Source organism: Leptinotarsa decemlineata, unplaced genomic scaffold (assembly GCF_025532065.1).
Source record: "Leptinotarsa decemlineata unplaced genomic scaffold, Ldec_3_MD MMD2_P_RNA_scaffold_7, whole genome shotgun sequence".
NCBI lineage: Eukaryota > Metazoa > Arthropoda > Insecta > Coleoptera > Chrysomelidae > Leptinotarsa > Leptinotarsa decemlineata.
Window position 1 is genome coordinate 4,216,941 of NW_027412534.1, and position 22,987 is coordinate 4,239,927.

Sequence of the window (22,987 nt, forward strand, 5' to 3'; positions counted from 1 at the left end):
TCGTACACGAATCCAGTCTAAATCTTTTATTAAATTGAACTAGACTACTACTGAATACAAACCATTATTTACACCTCTACGATACGATATCGATATCAGTTGAATATAATATTGAAATTCTTGAGAATGTGACTAACTTGAGGGTGAATTGCTTTATATTGCACAATTTCATCAAGTGGCTTATGCTTGTTGATGCCATAGTAACAAATGTTGTTGAATTGTATCTACTTGTCAGTTCGATTCAGTGATTCTTTGCAAAACAGTAACTGTGTTCTTTGTGCGAAAACTCCAGTATGCCTTTCGCATTTAGTCCAAGTGATTGCATTGATATGTTATTAATTTTTGGGGAATGTCAAAAAAACTGCCGTCAAGCACAACGTCTATACCAAGAACGTTTTCCAGACAGACCCATTCCGTCACGAATGACTTTTTCGAGAAAAATTGCGAACTGGGTCATTTCCTTCTACTATAAAGCATCGTCATCATACGAGATCTGTTAGAACTGAATATTTAGAGATCAATGTGTTGGCTTATATTATTATTCATCCACATGTTTCTATCCGTACTCTTGCAGAAGAAGTCGGTGTGAGTAAATCTAATGTACAGAGAATTCTGAAAGAAAATAAATACCACCCATTCAAAATTCAGTTGGTACAAGGTTTGAAACCCACGGACTTTGAACGACGACTTGAATTCATTGCTTGTATTCAGGTAATATTACATGAAAGTCCTAACATATTCAGTCAAATTTTGTGGAGCGATGAATCGCGATTCCACAATAATGGAGTTGTGAATCGACATAACAGTCACTATTGGTCTCAAGAAAATCCCCACTGGGTCCGCGAAAGTAATTTTCAAACTACTTGGGGTATTAATGTATGGTGTGGATTGTTCAATGGCCGCATTAGGACCTTACTTTTTCAATAAAAATCTCAATGGATTGCGATATTTACATTTTCTAGAAAATGATTTGATCCAGTTGATGGAAGATATTCCCATAGCAGAACGACAAGGAATTTGGTGGCAACAAGATGGTGCTCCTCCTCACAATTCACAGGTTGTTACTGAATATCTGGATAGAACGTACCCAAATAGATGGATTGGTAATAAGGGTCCAATTCGGTGGCCGGCTCGTTCCCCAGATTTATCACCGCTTGATTTTTTCCTATGGGGTTATTTAAAAGATATTGTTTTCACTACTCCCCCTTTGAATGTGGATGATCTGAAAATGAAAATTCGACCAGCGTGCAGTGATATTACGCCTGATATTATAAAAGCGACTTGTACGAGAGAAGTGATTCGACGTTTCGAAGCCTGTATAATATCTAATGGGCATCACTTTGAACAATTTTTATGACTTATTTCTAGGTACCTACCATTCTTATGAAATGATTTATCAAGTTATATTATTTACATTGTTATTAATTAAAAATTTGTTTTCGAACACACCTCTTTCAATTTCGCAATTGTTTCATATTCAAAATGATTCCTGACTGAATTCCACAACTCAAAATTGAAACCATTACTTCGAACACCCAAAATTTTGACTAATTTTCATGTGATCTGATGCAGAGAGAATAATTGTATGAGATATTTTTAAAAATAATAGTCGTTCCCGAAACTTTACAGTTTAAGCAATAACTCAACAACGCCGTAACCGAATTTCAAAAACCAAACATGAAATAATATCAGAATTTAACGTAGCATCTGAATATGTAATGATATATAGGGCGTTCTATTTAAAAAAATGGAATTTTGGTCTGTAGCACCTACACCAGACACCCTGTATATTTAAAAATCATATCAAAATATAGCTCTCATGAACTCCTGAAACTTTTGTATGAAACATTTTTGTGTATCTCCTTCAACAAACCAGCTATTGCCTGTCACATAAAATGTGGGACACCCGGTATGCAGGGTGTTTGGTGTAGGTGCTACAGACCAAAATTCCATTTTTTAAAATAGAACGCCCTGTATATCATTACATATTCAGATGCTACGTTAAATTCTGATATCATTTCATGTTTGGTTTTTGAAATTCGGTTACGGCGTTGTTGAGTTATTGCACTTTTCCTTAAATATAAAGTTTCAAAAAAACTTATTTACTCATACACGAATCCAGTCTAAATCTTTTATTAAATTGAACTAGACTACTACTGAATACAAACCATTATTCTCACCTCTACGATATCGATATCAGTTGAATATAATATTGAAATTCTTGAGAATGTGACTAACTTGAGGGTGAATTGCTTTATATTGCAGAGAGAATAATTGTATGAGATATTTTTAAAAATAATAGTCGTTCTCGAAACTTTACATTTTAAGCAATAACTCAACAACTCCGTAACCGAATTTCAAAAACCAAACATGAAATGATATCAGAATTTAACGTAGCATCTGAATATGTAATGATATATAGGGCGTTCTATTTTAAAAAATGGAATTTTGGTCTGTAGTACCTACACCAAACACCCTGTATATTTAAAAATCATATCAAAATATAGCTCTCATGAACTCCTGAAACTTTTGTATGAAACATTTTTGTGAATCTCCTTCAACAAACCAGCTATTGCCTGTCACATAAAATGTGGGACACCCGGTATGCGTCAAAAACCATTGCATTTCCGGCAACTTTCCTGCGTTTAATGACACATTTTTTGGGAGACTTAAATGCTTTCTTTTGGGTATTTTGGTGTGTGGTTTCAGTATCAATTACTGGTGTGGATTTAAGCTTGCTGATATTTTCTGACTGTGTGTTGTCAAGATCGTCACTGATACTTTCTTCTTCCTCTATCTCGTTTCCCTCAGAAGCTGTTGCTAAACTCTGAAAAACAAAAAAAATTATGGAAGCGACAGAAAAATGCTCGAGAAATACAATACACACAAACAATATACCTAACAAGTTTTTTAATTTTTTTTTCTTTTGTTGTAGTTGCCATCGTCACTAGCAGAATGGGAAGAAATCGCTCAACAAATGGAATTTCCCAAATTGTTTAGGCGCCATTGATGGCAAGCACGTAGTACTACAAGCCCCTATAAAGAGCGGCAGCAGATCAAGACGGATAGTCCAAAATACCTTCGGTATCATGTCCAGCGTGTTTTGAGTTTAACGCGAACCGATGCTTTCAGAAGCAGACACAGCAACACTTGTTTGCGTAGAAGTAAATCGTCTAGGGGAATATACACTCCTGTTGAAGCTTTACATAGAGAAATGGAAGGAAGCACAATTTCTGGAACTTGGCGGAACGACAGAGATGAAAGAACATCCCTTTTATCCCTTAGAAATGTACCCCGAAGATATACCTGTAATGCTAAGGCTGTAAGGGACGAATATTGAGATTACTTCATAACATCTGGGGTAGTACCTTGGCAAGAAAAATATGCATAACCAGATAAAGTACACGTATAAACACAATATACGAATACATACTTATTTATTTATTTGTTAACATACCGCATTATATTTTATTTACATTAAATTGTACTTACGTCTGTTGTTATCCTTGGTTCATTTTCGTCTAGGAATTTGAGGGCTTCGAATGCAAACCACTTAGACTTGTATATGTCATCAGTACCTAGAGAGTGCGTGATTAATCCTATATACTAACAAGATAGAATCAAATTACCTTTTCCACTACCCAATGATTTTTTAACTCGTGCCTTATCCCGTTGGTACGAATCCCTTAAACTATCAACCTTTTTTTGTACTTCATTTACGTCTCTGTCGAGTACCGCTGCAATTTCAGCCCAAGCGTCCTCCTTTTTTATTCTATTGAAATATGATTTTTGTTTGGCTTGCCATAACATCGGCTGTGATTGATATTCTTTAATAATACCTAAAACTTCTTCTTGCGTCCACTCCATGTTTTTTACTGTAGGTATGCAACGCACTGCACAACACATTCCCGTCCACACTGAGCCATATGAGCGTTGCCTCGCTTTGATGGACCGAAAACTTTTGGATCGGGTTGAGCACATGTGCCGCACAACCTGAGCATGCCTCATGCGGTGCGTGCCTCCGTCCACATTTGAATGCTCGTTCTGCCTAGGCATGCTCATTCGGGCTGAATGCTCTAGTCTGTACGCACCTTAACACGTTCATATACAGGTATTGCTAAGCGCATTGTTGTATCTTGTTTAATAATTTTGGGCCCAAATTTACAAAATTTTGAAATTGCTGGGCATCTTCAATCTGGAGCTCGGCTGTTAATGTTAAAGAGGCCCCGTAACTAGTTCTACGTTGAATCTAAGACTTAACATCGCACTTTTTTTTCACTTTCGCAGTTTCTTTCTTCTTTTTATAAATAATAATTAGAGCTGCAAGTTTTTCTCTGTTCATCCTGAGAGGATCTCGTACAAGTTCATCAAGTACTAGGGGACACGACTCTGAGAGTACATTCGCGAGAACTAGCAGACGACTGCTCTCAAGGTGCTGTCTGATAGTAAACATTCCTTCGAGTGCTCTCAAATGGACAAACACCTGACAGCTGATATTGCAAGTTACTCTCAGAAAAACTCTCCCGTGGACACGTAGCTTCACAAACATTAGTTGTACATGGATGAAGAGCTGCCACAATAGACCAAAGAAAACAGTACGAATCATTATTCTGTATATTAAGGACTGCCTTTTTATTTTGAATGAATTTAGGTACTTCAACAAATGTAGAAATCCCTACATTTAGTGGTGTATAATTATTCAAGTTAACCTTCAATTGTAAAATTTCATGAAGACTCCAACCACTATTTCTTTCTTGAAAGTTTTCAAGTTTTTTTAAAATATTATGTTCAACGTGATCATCGTAAAATAATTTCAAATTTGTGTGTTGATTAATAATTCTATTTTTTGTTTGAAAATCTTTAATTTCAGTCTCACCAGTTTGATACTTCATGAAATTCGCTAAAAATAAAACGACTTAAGCCGCGTTCACACCGGAGTCAAGAACACGAGTTTTTAAGCCGGGTCCAGACTGTGTAACAAAACATGTTATTAACAAAGTTATACAACAAATGTGTTATACAACTTTGTTATATAACTTGTTATAAAAAGCAGAGACATCCAGACTATGTAACAAAAAAAAACTATACAAAAGTGCTCATCTGGAAGCAGTGGCATCTGTATTATTGAAAATGACCTCAAACGTAGAGGATGTCATTTTGGCAGCAGCAGCTTGCGTGATTTTATGTAGGCGACGAGTGAAATATAAACGGAGATTTTGGGTACGGCCATCGTTGCTAGAGGAACATATAGTGGAACAACTCTTTTGAAGGATCTAGCAGTGGATGACATAGACCCATTGACAGGGGACATTAAATGTGATGGTAGTTTTAAACATTTCCTAAGGAAATGTTTAAAACTACTTTTTTGCCTACTTTCCTAAGGAAAGTAGGCAAAAAAGACACGACATTTCGAGATGCAATACCATTAAAGGAAAGATTGGCGGTAATGTTGAGATTCTTAGCAAGTGGAGATTCCTACCAAAGTTTGAGCTATTTATTCAAACTTTCTAAGCAGAGTATTTCGAATATTGTACCAGAAGTGTGCGACTGTTTAAGCGACAAAATGAAAGTAAGTACATAGGATTTTTCAAACCTCTTTATTCATTCAATTGGAAGTAGAACAGATCAGAACATTTATGAATTCAGAAGCATTTATGCGAAGTTAAATTCCTTCTCACTCATGTCTTCTGCGTATGATTGAGTATCATTGTCAGTTTGAATTGGAGAAGTAGCGGACGTCATGGTAGATGACCCAGGTCTATTGTATGATTGGGTGTCAGTGTCTATTGTATTTGGTGAGAGTGGAGTAGATGCAGGTGTATCGGACACCAGGGTAGTAAATGACTGAGGTGTATTCGAATGTATGTCTGCTGTCTCGGCTCGGTACAGAGCATCATTTATTTCATATTTCGCGAGGACTAGAATCGACTTGCTTTTGAGATTCCGCAAGATCTCGGCTACATATTCACCGTACACATCGAAGTCATCTCGTTTTTTCACGTTACTGGATATTTTTTTCATTACCGCATAAGATTCTTCAGATTTCGCATCTAAAATTCTTCTCTTGATACCTTTTGTGGTAACAATGGTTTTTGTCACAGTTTTTTCTTGACATTTTTCTGTATCACGTTGCACTTCTAGATGTGACTCTGGTTGCCGTTCTTCCTACAAGATAAAAAAACTGTAAAGCATTTTTTTAGGTGCCTAAATATCAAGAAGAATGGCTACAGATTGCAGGCGATTTCAACCAGATATGGAATTACCCTCACTGTTGTGGTAGTATGGATGGAAAACACATATGTTTACAAGCTCCACGGAACACTGGTAGCGACTATTTCAACTACAAGGGATTTTTCAGCATAGTGCTTTCAAAATGTGGGTTGACAAGGACGTTTGTCTTATGGCGGAGTATATACTAACACAACATTTAAACAGCTACTTGAAACATCTTCCTTGAATCTCCCACCAATGAAAGTATTACCGGGAAGAACATTACTATCACCGTTCGAATTTCTAGTTGATGAGGCATTTGCATTACAACCGCATATTATGACAACCTTCCCAGGCACTCAACAGAGAGGTTCACAGGGGAGAATTTACAATTAAAGACATAGTAGAGCTAGGCGAGTAGTTGAAAATTCATCTGGAATTTTATCTGTCGTATTCAGGGTGTTACGAAAACCAATGCTTCTTAAGCCCGAAAGAGCAGAAAAGATAGTTTTAGGATGCTGTTATCTCCACAATTTTCTTAGGAATGGTCAGTTATCTTCATCCTACTGTCCACCAGGCACTTTAGATTCAGAAGACACGTTTACCGGGGAACTAAGACCAGGTACATGGAGAGTCGAAGGTCAGCCAAATGGAACTCTGCTAAGATTCATGAGAATTCCTAGAAAACCCAGTGTGCTAGGCAAGGAAATACGGAAAGAATTTACTTCGTTCTTTACCAGTGAGGAGGGAAAAGTGCCGTGACAGAATAATTACTGACTTCAAATTGATAATTAAGTTGAAATGTGGGGTACTTACTTCTGCTGTTTTGTTGTCACTTTGTTCGGGAGATAGGCCACCTTCAGTAGAATGTTGTGGCTCATTTTTGTCTTAATAATAAAAGCATTTGAAAAAAATCCATTTTGTTTTATATGGAGCATCAACTCCATCGCCACTCCTCCCCTTTTTCAACTGCCCAATAAACATACGTATTTTTTTTTCAACTTCAATCGAATTCGTTTTTAATACTGCCCCTAGTTTAGTCCACGCGTCGTATTTTATATTCCTGTTTTTGAAATCTAAGAAAGTAGGATCCCATAAAACACGTTGCTCGCGAAAAAAATCGATCAAATGAGTAGTGAGTTCTTTCAACCATTACATCGCGTAAAAATAATATGTGCAATGCGAGAGTCCGGTCAATACTAAATTCAATCGCCGATGCGCTGGCTGGCTGGCGCTGCAGTAAATTTTTAATAACACAAGTGTGGACAAGTTGCGGCGTGTTATATAACAAAGTTATATAACTTGCTTTGATCTTTACCGACACCCAACATAGTCTGGACCCGGCTTCAACATTTTTGTTATTAACTGATGTTAATTACAAAAGTCAGTAACATATGTTAATAACATTTTCTTTTGGCTGCCAGTTGTGTTATCAACAAAAGTTAAAAATCACTCCGCCATCTGTAATCAACGCTAATGCACAGCCAGCATTTCTAGGTGAGACAATGGTGCGAGAGGATGACGTGGTGCTCGTTGCAGCTGCGTGCGTTGTTTTGGCTACCGCTGCTCAAAGGAGACGTAGGAGATACTGGGTGAAACCGTCATTCAGAGCAAGGACTGTGTACAGTGGGAGTGATATGTTAAATGATCTGCAAGAAGACGATCGTGACCCTCTTTCAGGTGAGCTATGGTGCGACAGAAGCATCAAGAATTTTCTCCGCATGACCAGCTGTGATGTTGAGTGGTTGATCGGACAACTGGGGCATAGAATTGGGAAAAAGGACACCAACTACAGAAAAGCCATTCCAGTGAAAGAAAGACTTGCGGTCACGTTGCGGTTTTTAGCTACAGGGGACTCGTTTGCAGTTTAGGATATTTATTTAAAATATCAAAATCAACAATTTCATTGATGGTTCCACAAGTACTAGATGGTTTGATTGATTGCTTCAAAGAAAATGTACAGGTAACTGAATTACATACCAGAAAATTAAAATGAAAATACTGTCACTTGGCATAATGCATCAAACTGCCGTTTTGCATAATAGTTTGAAACATGCAAAAAACATAAGTTCCAAAACCGTCATTATTCATAAAGCGGAAACTTTTTTATCGACCTAGTTATTTTAATCACCTATAGGTGTTGCAACTGCGCACTTACTAATAACTTGCTAAATTGTTGATAATGAGTGCTACATGGTACTACTTAATTGCATTAAACAACCCAAAATCCTTGTTCTTTCATATTTATGTTAACATAAAACAAGTGTACAACATTCATAAGTACATGTAAACAATATATTTAAATAGAAAGAAACGTTACAATCAAGTATTTACAGTTGGGTAAAGTTAAGCAGGCTACAGAAATCGCTTGTAATGGGGAAGTTCGTTGCATGGAGCTGAGTACTTTCAGGGTCCGCGTCATGCGGGTTCACGGATGAATACATGCTTGGCGTGGGGCTATGTGTTGCTTCTAGCAAACTTCCAGGGCTAGAAGTTGCGTCCGGCGGTTGGAACTCAGACATACCAATTTCAAACAAAACTTGATTGATTCGATGTTTCGCAACCATTTGCAAACGACTGTCTTTCATTTGACGAAGCTGGCAAGCTACGTTCTCCTCGAATACCTGTAAAAAAGTAATTATTGTGTTTATCCTTCTTAGGGTAAGTGTAGGGCAGTGTTATGACTGTATATTGAAAACGATTTTATAACTATAACGTCAATATTCCTACCTCACAGTGATCTCTTTCTCCGATCTTCTCAAGTCGATTCATAACGCCATATGCCTCCTCGGCCATCATTTGGTTTGTTTTCCGTTTTTTTTGGTTGGGTTGCTTTCGGAGCTTGGGGTGGTGCCATAGCATGCTCAGCTGCTAGGGCTTGTACGGCGCCGACTTGTGGAGGCGGGGCTGGGGTGATTTCTGTTTCCTCATCTTCTGTTTCCCAATTGTCCTCATCTTCCTCTGCATGCTGAAAAACTTGAAATAATTGAAAAATTTAACTAATCATTTAAAATAATCCATTTTAATAAATAATTTAAAATGATCCAAGATGTCTTTTTCAGGTACCATCCACGCCTGAGGAATGGCTACACCATGCAAAAGAATATCTCTGACTCTGGAACTTTCCTCACTGCGTTGGAGCCATGGACGGCAAGCATGTAATGCTCAGTATCGTCCTGCTAGCTTTGGTCGATGCTAATTATTGCTTCTCCTACGTGTCTGTTGGATGTCAAGGACGATTGTCGGACGGTGGAGTGTTTGCAAACAGTGCGTTGAACGAGTTCTTGGAAAGCAATACAATCAATCTACCTAACGCCACCTCTTTACCGGGAAAAGCCCTACCCGTCCCATCGTTATCGTCGCGGATGACGCATTTCCATTAAAACCAACCATTATGAAAACATATCCTGGGCTGCATGAGAAAGGTAGTGAAAAACGGGTGTTTAACTATCGACACTGTCGGTGTAGAAGAGTGGTGGAAAATGCGTTCGGAATTATATCAGTCGTGTTCAGGGTACTAAAAAAACCTTTGTTGCTCCAACCTGATCGTGCAAAAAAGGTTGTGTTGGCTTGTATCCATCTACACAACTTCCTGGGACGAAGCAAGTCATCAAACGGAACATACACCCACGTTTGATCAAGAGGACTCTTCAACAGGACAACTAATTCCTGGACAGTGGCGAATTGTTGGTTTGCCATCAGAAAATCTACTTAGATTAAAGATAATACCAAAAAAATTATCTGACATCGCAAAACTAGTAAGGAATTAATTTCGTGCGTATCTTAACAGCCTTGAGGGTTCAGTGCCTTGGAAAAAGCAGTAGAAAAGTGTGTCTTGTTGTATAAAACGTAGCATTGAATTATATTTGTGTTATTTTACTTACCTCGTTTCTCTCCAATCCCACCTCGCTCATTGATCTGGGCACGGTTTTGTCTCTCAAAAACAATAGATGTTCGTAACCAAACCACTTTACTTTTGCGTTGGTTCCTCAGACTCACTTTTTTGTTTCTTGCTTTCTCGTTGAAATTGTCCTATCACTTTTGTCATCTTGTTCTTAACTTCAACTTTCGTCTTGCGGAGAGCTTGGCCAATTTGTCCAAGCATAGTTTTTTAAGTTTCTGTCTTTGAAATCAGCATTGGTTGGGTCCCACAACACTGGGCGCTCGCGATACAGATCTATCAAATTGATCACTTGCTCCTGATTTCATTCACTTTCCATCATTAAAATAAACAAAACACTTCACGTCAACAATAAACTAAATACCAAATCGCAGCAAAACACACAAACTATGACCTCACTCTGTCTCCACGTGTTTCGTCTGCTGCTGTAGTTGGTTGTACTGAGGGGCGACTGGCGCGCTCTGTGTAGCAGGATGCCAGGCGAAGGGGTTGCGGGGAAGAGAGGAACCTGTTATTAACAAAAGTTAACGCGCTAACAGAGGCTATTAACTTTTGTTATTAACATTTGTTCAAAACATAACACATTTCCTTTGTTCTTTACCGACTCTTGATGGATAACATAAACCTCGTTAATGACAAGGAATTTTCTGTTAACAACACGAGTTATTAGCTTTTGTTAAGAGAAATTTTTTGGCGATTCAGTTCACCCTGTATATATATATATATATATATATATATATATATATATATATATATATATATATATACAGGGTGTCCCTGGACTTCCTCTTTTCCTCTCGGGAATGTATAGATGGGGTCAAAATATCACCAGTACTTCATATAACTTTTTTTCCTAAAATCCTTCGTTACCAAGTAACGGGCCCTCAAAGTTACAAAATGAAAAATGTTTTTCTTTGATAACTTTTCAAGTGAATATTCAAAATCATCCAAATTTTGGTAATTGACTAAACAAATGAATTCCTTCGATGAGCTTTCATGCAGGAGTCAGTTGTTTTGCTACAAAGTCAGGAACGGACTACCCCCGATGGTCCACACCCCAAAACTTTGAAATGACATATTTTTCAACAAATTAAGGTTACTTGGACAATTTTATGAATAAAAGTACTCGTGTGGAAAGTCGATCGGAGCAACGAGTCTTGATAAAAATGTAGTTTCACTCGACGACATCAAACCCGCTCGTCCACCATTATTTGAAATGAATAATTATCAAAGCAGAAATAATAATGATAACGTTAATTCAACAACATTTATCCTGAGATGTCTACCATTATTCGAAAATATTAGTTTTTAAGGAAAATGGAAATGATAGGTAAAATGTTCATAACGAATTTTTATAATGCAAACAGGTTTAACTAACGAAACTCAAGAGCAAACAGAAATGAAAAATCCGCTACAGAAACTGCTCGATATGACCACTTTCTCTCTCTATACATTTTCTTAGTCTGCGAAGACACCCTCTCTGTACTTGAAATAGCATTCCAGGGTCGTTTCGTATGGCTTCACAATGTAATGTTATTCTATTCAACAATGCATCTCTTGTGTGAATAGGTGTAGCGTAAACAAGGCTTTTTAGATGCCCCCACAGAAAGAAATCCAATGGATTTAAATCCGGAGACCGCGATGGCCATGAATATGGCCCACCTCTACCAATCCATCTATTGTGGAAAATATGGTTCAGATGGTCACGCACAATCAAACTAAAATGAGGAGGAGCGCCATCATGCATAAACCACATATCTCTTCGGGTTTGCAATGGAACATGTTCCAAAAGTCCATTCAAATCGTTCTGAATGAACTCCAAATAACGTTCTCCATTCAATCGGTCCTGTAGAACGAATGGTCCTATAAGATGGTTTCCTATGATACCAGCCCAAACATTCAAGTTGAATTTCCGTTGGTGTTTGGTTTGCAATATCCCATGGGGATTTTCTTCGGCCCATATATGGAGATTATGAGAGTTGATACCTGCTTCATCAGTGAATAAAACTCGATTAATAAAAGTCATATCCTCTCTTTGCCTATCCATGAACCAATTGGCATATTCCAGTCGTGCTGGAAAATCTTGAGGTGTCATGGCATGTACCTTCTGGATGTGAAATGGGTGGAGCAGTTGTTCCCTAATTATTCTATGAATAGTGGACTTGGATGTATGGAACTGTTCTGATGGATTTCTGATGCTCATTGAAGGATCATCAGCGACGGCTTCCAAAATATTTTCCTCCAATACAACGGTACGTACAGTCCTAGGAGCGCCCTCACCACCTCGTTTTGGCAAAACTGTACCTACAATAATATCGAAATAAAACAACGTGCTCAAATTAATTATCAATTATTACATACCTGTCTCCCTCAAGCTGCGATCGACACGCTCGAATGTTTCTCTTGACGGTACCGTTCGATTGGGAAAATGCTCGGAATACAGACGACGAGCTTCTGCAGCATTACAAAATGCTCGTCCATAAAATACATGCATATCTGCATATTCATTGAATGTAAACTGTTCGGCCATATCAAAAAAATTCAAAATATCCTATAGAATATTGACAATACAATGATAGTCATATGACAACGCACCACTCAACAAAACAAAATCGCATTCCAGTTTCTCATTTTTTATCAAAACTTTCTAAAAGGTTTTTTTGTCAACATCTGTGAAAGAAATGGAACATAATTATTCCCTGGATATTTTTCACCTGATCATGTGCAGCCGTTTTTGTAGTTCATTCGTTTGCTTTTTATTAGTATAGTAACTATTTTTTCCGATGTGCGTTTTTTCAGCTAAATTTAGATTCGTGTTAAAGAATTTCTCCCATAAAATTATAATTATCAGTGAAACTCCTCAACAGTTCAGCTGTGAAGAAGAATTTGAAACATTCGAATGTTGAGTTTCATGAGATTCAGGTAATTGATCAACACGAAACGTGATTATTCCACACGTATTATGTACATACAAAATATGGAATGAATTCGATATTTCATAGTAGAGTAGCTTGTTAGTTTAAAAACACCACGAATCTACAGAACTTGATATTTCTTTTGAAAAAATATCTGCTATCACAATTGTGACTTAAACTTCCATATAGGTACTGTTCTTTTTGTTTACGACTTCATTTTAGCATACTTTGTATTATTCCTGTTATAAATGTTGTTGAATTAACGTTAACATTATTATTTGTGCTTTGATAATTATTCATTTCAAATAATGGTGGACGAGCGGGTTTGATGTCGTCGAGTAGAACTACATTTTTATCAAGACTCGTTGCTCCGATCGACTTTCCACACGAGTACTTTCATTCATAAAATTGTCCAAGTAATCTTATTTTGTTGAAAAATATTGAAAAATATCTGTCATTTCAAAGTTTTGGGGTGTGGACCATCGGGGGTAGTCCGTTCCTGACTTTGTAGCAAAACAACTGACTCCTGCATGAAAGCTCATCGACGGAATTCATTTGTTTAGTCAATTACCAAAATTTGGATGATTTTGAATATTCACTTGAAAAGTTATCAAAGAAAAACATTTTTCATTTTGTAACTTCGAGGGCCCGTAACTTGGTTACGAAGACTTTTAGGAAAAAAAGTTATATGAAGTACTGGTGATATTTTGACCCCATCTATACATTCCCGAGAGAAAAAGAGGAAGTCCAGGGACACCCTGTATATATATATATATATATATATATATATATATATATATATATATATATATAATCTTGAACCCTTTTACCCTCAGGATGTCGGGTTCATACGACTGTTAAAACATGATTCTGAATCTTGCCAAATTAAATTTTGTTTTTTATCAACATTTTTATTGAATTTGAAATTTTGTTTGTAATATTTTAGTAAAGGTGAATTTGATTCTAATTCAGAAAAATATTTTTTGTTTGAACATTCGTTAAATTTGATGTACTTTTTTAACAATAATATACTTTTATTCAAAAATTTCATCCACTTTCAATGATCATTTTTACTTTTAATTAACTTACCAACTTCTTGAATTCTCAACACAATATTTTCACTAATTTGTTGCATTTCTAGACAGGTCTTCATTATTGTTTAAATGTTGATGAATTGTATTCAGGTGATATTGATGAAATGAATATTTGAAATGTATAAACACCTTTAAGGTAACGGAACCAGTAATTGACAGCTTAAGAAAAAATATATACAAATCTGAGAATAAAACGGTTACAGATTTAAATATTTTTATTGACTATGTCTCAAGATAGTTGTTAATATTTGTAAAATAAGAAATTAACTGAAAATATTCACAAAATGTAATATTAAACAAAAAATGCTAGATTTTCTTACAGGTTGCAAATTAACCAGTAGATGACATTCAATATTTTCAAAATTCCAGTAGTTGACACCTACAGGATATTTTAACTATCAATCAACTTCAAGCATTTTCTTGAATTCATATTTTAATCGATTTCCAGCACAAGTTATGTTGGGAAATTCTAACTTCTCAATGATTTGGAAAATATTAATGAAACTTACGTCCTTCTCATTCAACTTAAATACGATTTTTGTTTCATTGAAAGCCGTCATGCCTACAACTTCAACTTCATCATTGTTGCACACTTCTTGTATAACACACACACAAATTTATATTCTTCCTTTTTACCTGGAAATGAACCAAGAATGTAGTCAACTCCTTTATACACTTGTGTGGAGTTTTCTCCATTGTTAGGTATATTTTCAGTTGTCGAGTCTGTATTACGTTCTTCAATTTTAAAATCTAAATTTGTATCTTTTTCTGTGTCACACACTTTATCTTTTTGTTTAATATTGTTCGTACCATTCCACACAAAACTGATATCATCAAGGATATCACCAGACTCTTGCCATTCTTCACAACTTTCTTAATCTGAAGAAATAAATACTTTTCTTTTGCGCGTTTTTCGTTTATTTCCTATCAGTTACACTTTTTCTTGTTTTCCTTTTTTTATTTTTTCTCGTTCTTTTTTTTTCGTTTTCTTTCCTCCGCCCTTAGTTTTCAATTTTCCTCTTGTACTGCTTTTTCCATTTGCTTTTTCTCGTGATATTGTTGCCATTGTTTTGCCGTAATAACTGAAGGTACTTTTTCTTTCTTAGCTCGTTTTAATTGCTTTGACTGTTTAGGTTCAGGCCAAAAAGGAGCTCTTTTAAATGGAGATGGAACCACATATGATGATTACGACGGTTGTCTCAATTGTAGGGCTTCTGTTTGACTTCTTTCGGGTGTAAAATGTTTTGTTGTTTCAGTTGGTGAGTTAACAGGAGATGAGGGTGTTTTAAATAACTCATTACCAATATTTGGCTCCTCTAGAGGAACATTAGATTCAGAAGGTACTTCAGTTTCTTCCCTATCATTACCAATATTTGGCTCCTTTAGAGAAATATTATATTCAGAAGGTACTTCAGTTTCTTCCCTCTCATTACCAATATTTGGCTCCTCTAGAGAAACATTATATTCAGAAGGTACTTTAGTTTCTTCCCTCTCATTACCAATATTTGGCTCCTCTAGAGAAACATTATATTCGGAAGGTACTTCAGTTTCTTCCCTCTCATTACCAATATTTGGCTCTTCTAGAGAAACATTATATTCAGAAGGTACTTCAGTTTCTCCCCTTAAATTTTCATTTGGGTTTTTTGTTTTTAAATTATTATTTGGGATTTAAGAACGTTTAATTTAGACATTTTATCTTTAAAAAAATAAAATAAAGAATGATCTCGTATGTCTCCATCCCATTCAACTCTATTTTTAAATATTGCAATTTTCTCCTCATCAATATTATCTTCTAAGAACTTTAGACCAACTTCTAACACTTTGATTTTTGACTTGCCGCAGCGTTGCAATGATTAGGTATATCAGATTCATGTATATCAGTGTCCATTAGGCTAACAGCATTTGGATTCCAAGGAACAATACCAGATTTTCGAAATGTAAGTACAGTTGGTGTCACTCTTTCTTCCAGTAGTTCAGCAAGCAAGGAGGAAAAGTGAATCTTTTTTAACACAGGAGCATCATAATTGGTTAATCGCCATTGCTGAACTTTATTTTTCCAACCATCCTTAAGTGAACGAAACACACCTACATCCATAGGCTGAATGAGATGAGTGGCATTTGGAAATAAAGCAATCAAAATTATTTTATTACTTTCACAGAATTTGCTAAGATGTAATTTTAAATGAGGAGCAGACATTCAGAATGCATTTTGTCCAAATTGCATAATTTTCAGGAAACGGCAAAGTTCACTATGAGGAAACTGATAAGTTTTCGTGAGACTAAAAACGGACTAAAAAATTTGCAAAAAATATGACCTCCAATATCAACTTGATGCCAAAAATCGCCTTTTGTTATTCAACCCAAAAATTTTAATAACAAATGAGCCTAAATGCTCTTTGATTGTCCATATCGGACAAAACGCATTTTGTTTGGGAACGCAAGGGACTTAATGCTGTTTGATAGTAAAACAAGCAATTTCAAAAACCTATTCTTTTTTCAGGCATGTAATTAAAAAAAAAATAACAATTTCATTAACAGTACTTCTTCAGAAGGAATGAACTCAAAACCTTGAACCTATAATTTCATCTCAGCATCATCTTCTTGACATTGACATAGTTCTCGCTGCTCAGAATCACCATCATCTTCATCATCCACATCTTCGTCTCCAGGAATATCTTCAACATTTTTGGGTAAAATTGGAGCAAGCCATGACAATTCTGGATCATTCCTCCAATTCTCACCAGCCAATTCTATCAATAATTTATTTAGGCTCTTTATTTTCTTCCTTTTTATTTCCCTACTAAGCGGTATTCGTGACAGCACGATACTTTCAAATTTCTTTCCTTTCTTCAACAGAGTTTCGTATTTTTTCGAACAATCATCATTTCTATAAAACTGCTCAGTTTTTATTCCTACACCTATATTTCTCAGTCTTTTGATGAAGATTCTCTTTGCCTCGCTGATTCCTGAAACTTTTTTCAAACATGTCAATGCTTTTTAGAAATCATAAATAGCTGCCCATTCTACTCCTAATTTACGTACTTTTCCGATTTTAGAATAAAGCTCCCAGTATTTATCTGGAGATTTTATCATACTTTGTGCTCTTATCAATTTTTCGGCTCTGCCAAATACGCGATCAGCAGGTAGGTACGAATGCCCACGAACTGGAAAACGCATTCTAATGGACTGTAACGTTAGAGGAGCATGTCCTTGAAGCCAAATCATACACATGTGAACAATGTGACTATTTTTATTTTGGCCACCGCATCCATCTGAGTATAGTCGCAGTTCCTTTACGTGGTCCGGAAATGCCATTTTTGAAAAGAAATCAAACAACGCAGATCCTACTTCGATGGATCCACGACCGGCTTGAGTCTCTAGCCAGGAATAGAAAATGGGTGCTCTGCTCGAAATGTCAGTGATGCAGAAAGAATATAAAGATACTTGTTGTGCATAAAAAGCATATCCTATTGGCACTTTAGGTAGTACCTGCACTTGCTGTAGGTCAAAGCAAAAAGAAAGACTATCTTCTGATTCTTCTTTCATCATCTTGTAAAATTGCTTGCTCCTCAATCTATGAACCCTCAGATTGGTCATTATGTTCGTCTTTTCTTGTGGCTCGTTACACAAACTTAACTGTCTTCGATGACGCATGCAAAAGCCACAAACATCGGAGGCTGGAGAATCAAAACCAATGTTGAATTTGTCATTGAATATGCGACTAAAAAATTTGTAATTGACTTGGTAGTTTGGTTCTACAGAATTGTTGTACGATTTCCTGTTGTTATACTCGGAAGGTAAGTAAATTCTTCGGGATTTACCGCGTCCATAGTGACTTTCTGTGTCCTTTAAATTTTTGATAAATTCCATGACTTTCAATTTTTTCGAAGTAGTTTTATGTGAGCGGTGGTCACCACCCCTGTTTTCTAATATACCAACACCAGTTTTCATTTTTTTTGCAATACTTTGGACACGCCGCTGGGTTACTCCAAATACATTAAGAAACATTTTCTGACAAACGTCTCGCTTTCCTGAACTAGTCCATATTTTATGCTTAATAGTCATACTATGATGCTTCTCGTTCTGTAATTTCCTGCTTCTGTTTCTTTTGGGTGTAGACACTTGGAGAAGATGGGAAATTTTGGTATCTTGTTTCACTTTATCTGGTTGTTTATAGAATTTCGCTCGACAAACACGAAGTTCTTGAAGCGAAATATTACATAATTCATGATTGCAGGGATTTGTAAACATATCCAAATTGGAGTCAAAATCAGAATACCTGAAGAAATTAAAAGTTCAAAACATAACCTCTAAGTAGTTATTAATAATTTACCTTATTTGTTTATTTCGCTCTCTCTTAGTGGAATTTTTCCCTCTTTTACGACTTCCGCGATCACTATCACCTACTACATGTTCACATTCCATTGTCTCAGATCATCAAACAGTATAATAGCAATAATAATTGTGTACTATTTGCCAAAGTGCATTCAGAATGCAATACGTCCGCAGCGCAACAACAAAGGCGTTTTGAAAGTCTATGCGTAGTGGACAAAATGCACTTCGAATGTCCAATCAATCTTCACTGGGGATTTCATATGGGACTGAACGCCTTTTGAATGTTCATGGTTGTGTTAAAACATGCGCCTTAGGCCCAGTTGTACAATCGTGGTTCAAAGGAAGTTCAAGTCTAAACCAAGTTTATATAATTTTATTTGTTGTACAATTGCAGTTCAAGTTTGAACCTAGTTCCGGATTACCAAAATATGTAGGTTCGCTTGAGCTATCATATTTCTAGGCTTAAACTCGGTTCTAGCATTTTATAACCTCACAATTTTCATTGAATAAAATATTTTGTGCACTGTACTGAAAATACTATTGATTAATGGCAGGAATTGATCATTTTCTTAACTTGGAAGAGTTAGCAGATGACGAGGATTTTGTGGATGTGGTGGAAATGTTAGGAGAAGGAAACATCCTCACTTCCAGGAGAGAAAAAACTACTTTGATATTCTAACTGATGATGAATTTATTCAAAGGTTTAGGTTATCGAAACAAGTATCAAGATTCGTGATTGAAAGAATTCGAGAACAAATTATGTCACCAACTGATAGGTATAGTTAACTTTTTTTTACTATTATTGGTTTGTTATTTCATACCAAATATTAAGCTTAGCAATATATATTGAAATTTTATTTTTTCTTTTTCAGAAACCATGCTGTAACACCAGAGCAAATGGTATTAGTTACACTGAGATATTTTGCTACAGGTAACTTCTTGCAAACAGTTGGGGACTTTATTGGTTTGGATAAAGGAACTGCAAGTAGAATAGTTTCGAAAGTTTCCAGATCTATTGCACATATGTATGGAGAATATATAAAAATGCCAGTTACTGAGGCAGAATGTAGAAATATTTCCCAAAAATTCTACAATATAGCCAAATTTCCTAAATGTATTGGTGCAGTAGATTGCACTCACATAAAAATATTATCTCCAGGTGGTGATAACGCGGAAGTCAATAGAAATAGAAAATGATTTTTTTCTTTCAATGTCCAGGCAATATGTGATGCAGACTGCAAGTTCCAAGATGTAATATGTCGTTGGCCAGGTTCCAGTCATGACTCTCATATATTTGCCAGCTCAAATATTAGGGCAAAGTTTGAAAACAATGAGTTTCATGATTATGTTCTGGTTGGAGATAGTGGGTATGGAATAAAACAGTATATGATAACACCTCTTGGAAATCCACAAATCAGAGCCGAACAACTTTTCAATGAATCTTAAATCAGAACCAGAAATTGCATAGAAAGGAAATTTGGGCAGTGGAAAAGGAGGTTTCCGATACTAGCTTTTGGTATACGATTGTCATTGAGAAAGGTTGAAGCAGTTGTTATTGCTACAGCAGTTTTGGAAAACATTTGCAAGCTTTTTGATGAACCTGTACCACCTATTAATGAGGAAGAAGAAGCTGCCATAGATTTTGTCAATGATGTGGATAACCATATCAATATCAATGATATGAATAATCTTAACAATGTAGTGAGGCATCAATTGATTAATGACTATTTCAGTAATTTGTAAAATAAATCCAAATATAAGGCCTATATCGTTTTCTATTTCCTCCTTCTTAGTACATTGTTAAGCAACAAATAAAACACTGGATAGGATTAATTCACAAACATTTATTTTACCATTTTTCCAAATAAATATAAAGAATGAACATAGAAAACTATCCTGTTACTTTGAAAAATTATAATTTTTTAGGCATCTCATAATTTTGCGACTTTTTCAAAAGAAGAAAATGTTTTTCTAATAACAAAATCTCCTTTTTTAAATTGTTTTGCTCCCTAATACCCTCCAGAGTTACCTCCAGTTCTTTTCTGGAGTTGTCAATCATGGGTTCTGTCTCCTTTCTCATCATTTCAATTTCAGCTTCTGATTTATCTTTCATTATTTTCAATTTCAAATTGTGTTCTTTCTCCATCTGAGAAATTTTGATTTGCTCTAAACTGGATTTGGCTTCTGCCCAGTGACTTTACTACAAAGTGTTTCATACTCATTCCTTTTTCGCTTATTCCCAGACTCGCCTGAAAGTAAAATTGAAACGTTATTTTTTGGTCAGTAGGTTTTATTTTACTAAATATTATCTAACCAAAATGTTAAAGTAGTCGACAAAAATTGATTATTGCAAGAATCGAATAATCATTTTCCATTCGAATTATCCCGTCACTAAATTCTATATGTACCATTGTACAAAACATTGATGGTAGTTCAAAACAATACCATCGAGATATACCAACAACATGGAACATTTGGATGGCAAAAAAACATCGACATCGTACTTGAAACATCGGCTATTGATGCTCATCTCAAAAAAGTACATGTTTACCTACCTGAAATAAGAACCTTAGATTTTGGGGTCCTTAAGTTGTCGGGAGTAGATTTGGACCAGTCCATTTTAGCCTTTGTTTCTTCTTTCATCTGATCCATTCTCTTTTCATCCTGATCTGATCTCCATTTCAAAAGCTGAAGTATTGGACAAAACGCATTTTGAATGTCTGCTCCTCAAATGTGATGCATGTCCATCTATGAAAATAATTATTGGCAAAGTAATACCGGCATTTAACAACCATGAATAAAAGACATTTGTGATGTATTCAAAAAATGTTTCTCCAGTCATCCAACCAGTTTCGCTCTTCCCAATACCCCACCATTCAGGAACACTGACAGTTAAGTCTCCTGGAATTCTTTCATACCGAAACAATATTATTGGAGGTGCCATCGTTCCAGCTGCGGTTCCAGTTATTAAAACTGTAAGGCATTCTTTGTCATCACTGTTGACCTGCTGATATACAGTTTTATCGCCTTTCTTTGCCAAGACTTTACTACCTTTTGGATTCAGAAAGAATGCAGACTCATCTCCATTAAATACTCGTGAGGGATCATTGAAAACTTCCTCATACTTATGTTCTGTTACGTAAGTTTTAATTTCTTGAAACCAATTTAATATACTTTTCTTAGTTACTGAAGCTCTGCTTATTGTTAAATTTTGACCAGTCCTTGTAGATACTTCTGGATTCCTTTTCAAAAAACTGTAGTACCATTTCCGCCCAGGTATATCTGATTTAAAAGGGTTCTTTCTTTTCAGTTCTTGTATTAAGTGTTGAACGCTGGTAAGTAAAGCTTCTTCACCAATTGGAAACCCAGCTTTTGCCATTATGAAAATCCAAAAAACAATATTTTTTTCTTCTTCCTTCGTCAAAATGGAATCTGGGCCCATTTGTCTAAATTTTGACACGCTTTTATTAATTCTATTAATTAATGTATTTCTGGGTACTCTATTGTTTTTAGCTGCAGAAGCAACTGATTGACCATTTGAAATCGCAGCTAATGCAGATTCCATTTGCTCTTCTGAATTATATTTCCTTTGGTTGGAGGCATCATAAAATATCGGAAATAAAAAAACATCAGTAGTTTACAGACATGTAATTTGGTAAATGGCATGCTGTCATCTACTGGTACAGATCGAAGTATCCCCTTGAAAAGATTTTAGAAAAAACAACACGCTTTGAGAAGGCCCGTAAAGCGTTTTTTAGGGACAAATAACTTTAACGATCATTTCACTAGTAGTTGACATCCATGTCGACTACCGGTAAATTATACGAATATAAGAACCAGTAGATGACACCTACTTAAAATATTGTAAACAATTACATAGCTACATTCTAAGCATATTTTGAGTTAGCTTATAGCTTGCAATATACATTCGGGTTTTACAATAATTTAATACAAACAAATAAACATGCCATATGTTGTGCAAAAATACTAACCTTCTAAACACTTTTCTTTAAAAAATACTAATTTTATCCACAACATAAAACTGACCAACTGTGATTTGCTGCCATGTTGAATTTGCTAAAGGTAGAAAGTTTTAACTTATGGGTTTCTAATAATAACACTTAGCTTATTTTGTGAAAATGAAACTTATATTGTCAACTACTGGATCACTGTCAACTAATGGTTCCGTTACCTTATATGTTGGTTCAAAAAGACTGCTCACGAAAGTTAATTTGAAAATATCGATGTGTTGTATTCGTTTGAAGACAGTTTTCGAGAAAGTGAGCACCGAATGTTTATATAAATATATTTTATCATATCTACCACACATTTTTTACATAAATGTTTACCGCTTCGAATGGATGAATTTTCCTTCAATTGAGCAAGTCAAATTGTAGATTATCGCACGCTTATCATCGAATATGCATAATGTTATTCATAATTACTGATTGAAGGTTGTCACGTGCTGATGGCACACAGCACCAAAGTTGTTTTTTCAGAACCTAATGAGTCGGTTGAAATTTGTAACACGC

General features: G+C 35.7%; 2 protein-coding genes across 2 annotated transcripts; one reads left to right on the forward strand and one right to left on the reverse strand.

The window, feature by feature from the left end:
• The first annotated feature begins 1,986 nt into the window (after positions 1-1,986).
• Positions 1,987-10,577, forward strand: LOC141480314 (uncharacterized). The gene is made up of 2 exons (XM_074170224.1): positions 1,987-8,173; positions 9,273-10,577. Exon 1 carries the CDS (start codon positions 7,605-7,607, stop codon positions 8,079-8,081), a length of 477 nt encoding a protein of 158 aa, XP_074026325.1. The 5' UTR covers positions 1,987-7,604; the 3' UTR covers positions 8,082-8,173; positions 9,273-10,577.
• Positions 8,384-9,277, reverse strand: LOC141480315 (uncharacterized). The gene is made up of 2 exons (XM_074170225.1): positions 8,941-9,277; positions 8,384-8,834 (listed from the first exon to the last, which is right to left on the reverse strand). The coding sequence occupies exons 1-2, from the start codon at positions 9,070-9,072 to the stop codon at positions 8,541-8,543; spliced, it is 426 nt and encodes a 141-aa protein (XP_074026326.1). The 5' UTR covers positions 9,073-9,277; the 3' UTR covers positions 8,384-8,540.
• Positions 10,578-22,987: the final 12,410 nt, after the last annotated feature.

Excerpts from the sequence above, each read along its gene's own strand:
- LOC141480314 (XM_074170224.1), top strand. The coding sequence starts at position 7,605 with ATGTTAATAACATTTTCTTTTGGCTGCCAGTTGTGTTATCAACAAAAG.
- LOC141480315 (XM_074170225.1), bottom strand. The coding sequence starts at position 9,072 with ATGCTATGGCACCACCCCAAGCTCCGAAAGCAACCCAACCAAAAAAAA. Across the intron at positions 8,835-8,940 it reads GAGAAAGAGATCACTGTGAG|GTATTCGAGGAGAACGTAGC; the intron begins GTAGGAATATTG and ends ACTTTTTTACAG.